The 8307-nt window shown below is 39.8% G+C and overlaps 2 protein-coding genes across 5 annotated transcripts in view; one reads left to right on the top strand and one right to left on the bottom strand.

Annotated features, from left to right (window-relative positions):
* Bet5 (blocked early in transport 5) overlaps nt 1-8307 on the bottom strand; it is a 550922-nt gene that overhangs the window by 67987 nt on the left and 474628 nt on the right. Inside the window, exon 1 of one of the 2 annotated variants that reach the window (XM_070089896.1) lies at nt 1203-1393. The exons of the other annotated variant lie outside the window; for it this stretch is intronic. The gene's annotated coding sequence lies outside the window, so the exon portion shown is untranslated. Of the gene's footprint in view, nt 1-1202; nt 1394-8307 lie in introns of those variants that run through there. 2 annotated transcript variants of the gene reach the window in all.
* The window catches only part of LOC128686824 (group 3 secretory phospholipase A2), a 36910-nt gene continuing 30374 nt past the window's right edge, over nt 1772-8307 (top strand). For all 3 annotated transcript variants that reach the window (XM_053773953.2, XM_053773960.2, XM_070089414.1), the window contains exons 1-4: nt 1772-2123; nt 5859-6052; nt 6883-6992; nt 7134-7228. In XM_053773953.2, the coding sequence (XP_053629928.1) occupies nt 1936-2123; nt 5859-6052; nt 6883-6992; nt 7134-7228 (587 nt within the window). In that variant the 5' untranslated portion in view covers nt 1772-1935. The remainder of the gene's footprint in view (nt 2124-5858; nt 6053-6882; nt 6993-7133; nt 7229-8307) is intronic.

Below are 8307 nucleotides of genomic sequence, written 5' to 3'. Positions count from 1 at the left end.
GTGCAGATTCAGGGTCCTCAGTCTATCCTTAAGTTTCCTCAGTAGCCTCTGATGTGGAACTCTATCGAAAGCCTTACTGAAGTCCCTATACACAATATCATATTCAATATCATGATCTACCTCCTCAAATACCTTAGTGAAGAAAGTTAGTAAATTCGTAAGACAGGAACGCCCCTTTGTAAAACCGTGCTGAGATTCATTAATCAATTATGCCTTTCGAGATGGCTACGAATTGCTTCGGCAATTATTGATTCCATAAATTTTCCCACTATGGAGATAAGGCTTATTGATCTATAGTTCGAAGCCAAGGACCTGTCACCTGCCTTGTAAATAGGTATTACATTCGCCATTTTCCACTTGTCAGGCACTATGCTAGTTTGTAGTGATATGTTGAAAAGATTAGCCAAAGGTTTGCTAAGTTCCTCTTTACATTCCTTTAACACCCTTGCAAACAATTCATCAGGACCTGGGGATTTGTTAAGTTTTAATTTATCTATTTGTCTGAGGACCATGTCACTTGTTATCGCAATCGTGCATAGTTTATTATTGTCCTGTTCTACATAATCTATTATTTCTGGAATTTCGCTAGTATCTTCCTGAGTAAAAACTGAGAGGAAGTAAGAATTGAAAAGTTCACACATTTCCTTATCACTGTCAGTGATCTGACCTGAGTTACTCTGACCTGAGATATGATGAAGCTCATGGAGAAGGGAGAGACTGGACCTAGTGGCGACTTGCGAAGAGGAGGGGCCAGGAGCTATGAATCGACCCATGCAATCACAAATAGGTAAGTACACAAATAACAAATAATTTGAAGTTAGAAATATTTCAAGAGAACATTCAACCTGTTGAAGGGTAAGAGATTGACTCGTCAGGTCTAATGTGACTCCACAAGATGCTGACTCATATAGTCACCTCAATAACCTTCATAATAATAATTATTATTATTATTATTATTATTATTATTATTATACAGTGTTAAAACAATCGCTAGTTTTGTTGGTCATACAGAGGATCATAGTAATTTCGTTATGATTGCATTATATATGTGAGCTGTATAGTAATGATAGGTTAAGATAGTGAGCAATGTTACCCACTCCATCTCAAGGTTAAACTGCCTGGGTGTTATTTTTTATTTAATAACAGTACTGCTACTGCCGCTGTAGTAAATCATTCAGAAATAAACTACCGAAGTAACAAACCTCAAGAATCCAGCAGCAGCATCTACTCCTCTTGGAAAGATGTAAATAAAACAAGTGGGAGATTTCCGGCTTTCCCGGAGATGACCAGCGGAAGCTGACAGCTGAGGTGTAGCCAGCTTATTCATGTTACAGCGTGGGTGCTGTAAGCTTGTAGATTACCTGCATCTGGTGGTATGCGATACAGCCAGTAGTGTAAGACCCCAGACCCTCCCTCCTCCTCCCTCACTGACTAAATAAAAAAACTTCTGGACCTTCCACCATGAAGACTCCGCCCCTCGCATCGCACCACCTGTGACGTCACACATGTCAGCCCACTCACATCCTTGCTAGATTCTCCTACTTTAATTATCCTGTCTACCTGATTTATCAATTAAAACAAGAGAATTCACTTATTAGAAAAACAAATTATTTTTATCTCACAATGTACTAGACGTGTAATAAGGTGAACGAGTGGTATTTTCGTTTATAGCGGAGAAAAGAGAATGAGAAGTGGTAACCTAACTTTCTAGCGGTGACGAGACTATAAAAGCACCGGCCACGTGGGTCACAGTTTACTCTCACCCCGACCAGCGGAGGGTGTGTGTCGTCCTTCTCATCTTTATCTCTCACTGAAACAAAATCTTTTTTTTTTTTTTTATCCATTGCGTTGGCAAACTTCCTTTGTTTTACCTCATTGTAAATGAACTAGTAACGTAGATATATTTTACAAAAATTTTGATTTAAAGAAAAAAACATGAATACGTTCAGTGTAAAGTTGTACGCCCTGGGTTGCCTGCTGACCTGTCTTACAGCAGCAGGTCACAGGATGCCTAATTTCATAGCTCAAGATGACCTTAGTGACGGGCAGCACGAGATCAGACTCCACTATAATGGTGTTACCGGCAAGCAGACATCGGTGGGTCGCCAGCAGGGAAGTGAAAGGTAAGCAACTTACGGTTTACATTTAAGTCTATATTAATATTTTGGTAATTGTCGGTTCAAGGGAGAGGCTCTTTGAGGCCCATGGAGGGCTCTTGATCCACGAGACTGGATCTAACTTGCCATTCCTAGAAGCGAACCTGAGCACCTCTCATTGCCCAAGTAAAACTAATTTTGACAATAACATTAATAAAAGTTATACGAGGAACATGTTCCATAGGAAGTCAATAAGCCGCCTTGTAATTTTCTAAAGGAAAAAAAAATCTCTTAATAAATTTTCAACTAGGCATTCGTTGCCTATAGGTCATTGGAAGTGGGTTTACCTGGAGAGGGTTTCGGGGGTCAACGCCCCCGCGGCCGTGACCAGGCCTCATGGTGGATCAGGGTCTGATCAACCAGGCTGTTACTGTTGGCTGCACGCAACCGGAGGTACGACCCACAGCCCGGTTGGTCAGGTACTGACTTTAAGTGCCTGTCCAGTGCCTTCTTGAAGATAGCCAGGGGTCTATTGGTAATCCCCCTTATGTATCTTGGGAGGCAGTTGAACAGTCTTGGGCGCCTTACACTTATTGTGTTGTCTCTTGTGCTAGTGACATCCCTTCTTTTCATTGGGGGGAAGTTGCATCGTCTGCCGAGTCTTGCTTTCATAGGGAGTGATTTTCGTGTGCAAGTTTGGCACTAGTCCCCCCCTTTTTTTTTGGGGGGGGGGTGTCCTGTGTATACTGTACACCTTTGATTGATGCTGGTGCAGGCCTCTTGATTCAAAGATATTGGCCAGCCGTCCATCTCCTGTGATCAAGCATGTGGGTTCACTGGTCCCGGTATGTTTGTTCACTGGTCCCTGTATGTGGGTTCACTGGCCCCGATATACGTGTTCCGTGACGATAAGTGGGGTTCACGGATTCAGAATGCTGGTTTAAGCGATTCGATAAGTGGGTTTACTGGCCCCAGTATGTGTTCAGTGGCGATATGTGGGTTCGGTGACTCGGCATGTGGGTTCACTCGCCTAAGTATGCGGGTTCATTCATTCAGGTTATCGAGACAAGTGAACCCGTTACAAAGATTCACTTCCCGGCATGCAGGTTCACTCACCGTTACGCGGGTTCACTCATCCCTACATGCGGGTTCAATGATACTGGCTTATTACACCAGTGTGGGATGATCAAAGCCTCGATAATTTAGATTACATCGACCTACAGCATTGTCTCACTTCCTGGTAGCCTATTCTCGGCATGTGGGTTCAGAGATCCTGGTATATAGGTTCAGCCAGCCTAATGGGAGGTTACCTGGATTACCTGGAGGTTATTCCGGGGATCAACGCCCCCGCGGCCCGGTCCATGACCAGGCCTCCCGATGGATCAGGGCCTGATTAACTAGGCTGTTACTGCTGGCCGCACGCAGTCCAACGTACGAGCCACATCCCGGTTGATCCGGCACTGACTTTAGGTATCTCTCCAGCTCTCTTGAAGGCAGCCAGGGGTTTATTGGCAATTCCCCTAATGCTTGATGGGAGGCTGTTGAACAGTCTTGGGCCCCGGACACTTATGGTGTTTTCCCTTAGTGTACCAACGGCGCCCCTACTTTTTATTGGGGTCATTTTTCATCGCCTGCCCAGTCTTTTACTTTCGTAGGTTTAACTTGTCCGTATGTGGCGTCCACAATTCCTGTACGTAGTTTAAGCTTAACTGTATACTTAGATTTATTTGCCTCAGTGTATTGTTCTAATATAAGTGTAGTCTAGCATATGCGATATCTATTTGTAAGGAACAGGGCTTATCCTGTATGTTAACTGCAAAAAAAAGTTACTCTCTACACGAGTAGAAAGGTGGCTGGCCAGGTATCCTTGAGGCATTATAAAAAAAAGCCAGATTTGTTAGCAAAAACCACACTTGCTGGCCAGCCATAGACTAAGGCCCCGCGCAGGACATCTTACATACCAGTAAAAAAAAAAACAGTGGGGCGTCTCCACGTCTCTTATCATTTGAGTGATCACTCATTTTCTTGATAAAATTTGCTAGTTGGAATGCCACACTACGTATTTCGTAATATTCAAAAGTATTTCAGAAGCAATAACATGTATGCAGCAGAAAAACATTATTCTCATATAATATTCAATATTTATAGAATAATGACAGTAAGGTAACAGTATATTGCGGGTTCTCTCATTTCACTTTTCATCTTGCCGTTTCATTTAGGAGCCATTTTCTATCAATTTAGATGATGAAAAAATAATTTGCATCGGTATGATAACGTAACTATATGGGCTGCTGAATATTACATATTACTACTGCAGCAGCAAGAGGAGTCGAGTGATGTATTCCTCTTACAACAGATTTGGTAATAATTTGCCGTGAGGTCCACGCAAGGTAATACATCAGAGGATGATATTTCCGAAGTACGCTAAGCCCGTGATGAATACAGTATTTATTTCTTGATAATGTGTTAATACACTAATGTGTTGATTTTTTTGTGTGTATGTGTGGATATTTACACTCAATAGATAGCAACCATCCAGCAGGGGCACTATCATCCTATCATATCTGTAAATGCTCCTCCACCAGCTTCTGAATCTCGTAGTAGCACTGTAATCTAAAGACCATTAACTCATGACAGCTTCCACTTTATATCTCATTCGTTATCTAGAGACCGCACGTATCCCTAATGGCATTGTATTGACTTTTTACAACCCTGTTTATAAACACTCCAAATTGAGCCTTACTCATAAAAGCTTCATACGGCCTTCAGCAACGTCTCTCCTATTCCATACTAACCCAACAACAATGCTTCCCTATCTTTGTATGCGTTTTCAAGTCCATAAAATGCTTCATATATTTTTTCATTTTCTCTTCATTGGCGCCTGTTCACCTTTTTACTCTTATCTTTTCTTTCTTATATATTGGATTGTATAATTTTATAATTGTAAAACACTTACATATGCCAACTTTGTTTTTACTTTGCCACTATCATCATCAACCATCAATTAATTATCTTTCCCCTCTACATCTACACTTCTGTAAATACGAACCTTCACATAATTAAGCTACAATTTTAAATCAACTTGCATCTATTCTACATCTTCATTGCAAACTTCCTAAGTGAACTTTTCATTCTGTTTAAACCACTTATTGACATCCACTTCCGCCGTTTTCCTCGTATTCCATCTTCCTCTTGTATTTTTCATTTCCTTTTATTCTATTTCCACTTTTTTTTTATTATTGTCTACAATTAAATAATGATTAGATATACTTCATTCTTCTCAAGGTGTGTGTGTATATATATATATATATATATATATATATATATATATATATATATATATATATATATATATATATATATATATATATATAATATATATATATATATATATACATGCCTACTATAGCACAGTTTACTAAACTTTTGCACCTCTTCATATTTTGTAAATTTATTTTTCTTAACATTTCAGCCTTATTTTTAATATGTACAGTACTGATAATGTTAATACCTGATATATATGGAGCGCCTAACAAACCCGTGGGCCTCATTCAGGCAAGGAATGTTGTAGGCTCGATCCTCCATCTAGACTCTAGACCATTGTATCCTCCTAGTTGTTCATCCACTTAAATTTACACATCTCGATATCTCAAGAACCTCTCCTTGACTATCCTCAGTATTACTTCCTTTAGTGTCCCTTATATTCTAGCCCTGCAAAACTACTTCGTAATAATAATAATAATAATGTTATGTCCTCCACAGTGGGTTGGTCTTAAGGCAGGTGAGCCACCATCGTCACTTGCTGACATTAATCATGGTTGGAGAAGTGACTGACAGCACAAGTGTGGACGGCCTGTCGCTCAGAGACTGTGAAATTACATCTGACCCCACTGAAGTAAGCCTCTTCTTGGATACCTTCAAGGATGACGTGGAGACTGCCAGAAACATACCTGCTGGTATGTGACATGCTTGTACGACGAAATTTTGATGTCATTCATTCAAAAAACCTTATCTTGAGATTGGAATCCTGCCTATGAAAACCACGCCATTAAAGCTATTCTAACGTTATGTACTATATAACTAAATTATAAATTATTATTTCCAAATTCTACATTATTACATTTAATTATCTGTGCACGTTAGAACTGCCCATGATAGTTTAATAAGCCTATAGGAGTAACTTTTAAGAATAAATCCAAAACAGGAATATATAATATTAACATTTGTACAGATAATCATTGATTATAAGTGTTAAGAACAGAATTAAAAGTAATATTTGTTCGATGTTGCAAAACTCTTGAGCGTGTTGTAGTATTCAGCTGTACAGTATTCTTAAAGAGGTGTGCGGGAACTAATATATTTCTATAGTTCTTTAAAGGTTCATTTTAGTCTCACAAGTTACTGGAAAATTATAAGATTTTGCATGATGTTAAGGGTTTTCATTGACGAGATGGACGGTCACTTGTTAGATTTTTGCTTTTTTTCTGTGTTATTATTTACTTTGCTGATCACTCACGGCATTTTTTTTATATTACCCTGCTTCTGATATTTGTGAAAAGGAGGTGCTGGAAAATTGTAATAGTTTGTTTACCTCGAACGTTAGTTTCTCTAGTTAAACTCAGTGGTAGACTTGTAATATTATCAAGACTTGTGAGTTTGCAAAGAAGTGGTGAAGTGACGACAAGAAATGATTTTGTAGATTTTTCTTGCCTCGAGTGAGTTTATTTGGTAGTACTATAATGCTGTGAGTGAGCACATGAGATGATAAAATGTTATCCTTGTGAAGGTTCATGGTCTGGGGAGCTACACAACGTAACCTTCGTGCATTTGGACAGTGAGAGTCAGTTGCCAGAATACCTGAGACCCATCACTCACTTCAGGGAGCTCCGCTCACAGGTAATCATCACCTCACACGCTTCACTCTTCTTCTATCCTAATTTATGGTGAGCTGTTTTTGCCAATAAATGAATATCTGGACGATTTTCTCGGCCAAAAAAAAAAAAATATATTCATTGGGGTAATTTTCTTTATGTATAGTGCAAGGCTCACCACCGGAGGGTACGGAAGGCAGTAAAGGCGAGGAGGCAGATGGAAAAGTCTACTCATAACCAACACACTCTGACACACTCCAGGTAAGTTTACATTACCTTACTCCACAGTCGTTGCAACCTGTGCATATCTCATGCTATATATAAATATAAAGTGCATGATTTTCCCGCAAACCAAGGCGATAAATGCATTTGAAAAGTACAGTAATATTTCCTGTGTGATCAGTATAAAAGGTGTTCTTGTTCTGCTTTATAAAACTTTCCCTGGGAATTCTGTCTAGGTAATTCTCATAAAATGAACTACTGTACTGTACTATCACCTTCTTGATTCATACCTATCAAAATGTCTTGATATTTAAAATGTATGACATGCACGTTGCCTCTTAGTTTTAAGTGCGTCGACGACCATGGCAACAGTGTATATACACAGGTGTATTTGTGTATATACATTGAAAGTTTACTTGAATCCTTAATTTAGGGATTGAAGTATACTTGAGAGCTAGGTGAATTGTCTTGAATGACCCACGTGCAGTGGCCAGGCTGTAAACCTAACAAATTCATGGCCATGGCAGCGGTAGCTGTGGTCGTCGACCACAAAGGCTGACTTGGTCATGTGAGATGTTCTTACCGCTGCTTCACGCCTCCACACTCTCGCCTCGCATATCCCCGTTTTATCCTTCAGTAGAACTTGTCAAACCACTTGAGGTCTTTGAGCTTACAGCAAAGGTTCTTTGAGCTTACAACCGAGGTTCTCAACTTACAACTGGTTATCTTTGAGCTTAAACTAGACATTCTTTGAAGCTATAGCTGAGGTTTCTGCTCTTGTTATTGAGGTTCCATTTATGAACTTGTATTGGAGGTTTCATTTGAGCTTGTGCTCGAGGTTGTGTCTAATTTTTGCCTTTGAAGTTCCATCAGTAGGCTTGTGGTGATTCTCGAATCTGTAGTGTTAGCAGGTTGTGGTCAGGACGACTCTTAGAACACAATCTTTAAGTGATACAAAACTTCGCTCAAGGAAGAGCTTTATCATTGTCCCAGTAAAAGCTTGTTCAGCATAGTGTCTTCATATCCATACCTGTCGGCATTATGCCTGTACATCCAAGACAAAACTAAGTTGTAATAGCTGGGTGCTGTAACTAGACAGTTTGCGTGCGGCTGTTGTA

This window comes from Cherax quadricarinatus, chromosome 1, assembly GCF_038502225.1.
Source record: "Cherax quadricarinatus isolate ZL_2023a chromosome 1, ASM3850222v1, whole genome shotgun sequence".
Classification (NCBI taxonomy): Eukaryota; Metazoa; Arthropoda; class Malacostraca; order Decapoda; family Parastacidae; genus Cherax; species Cherax quadricarinatus.
Note: the sequence above shows the minus strand (reverse complement) of the source record. Positions and strands in the feature narration are given on the sequence as shown.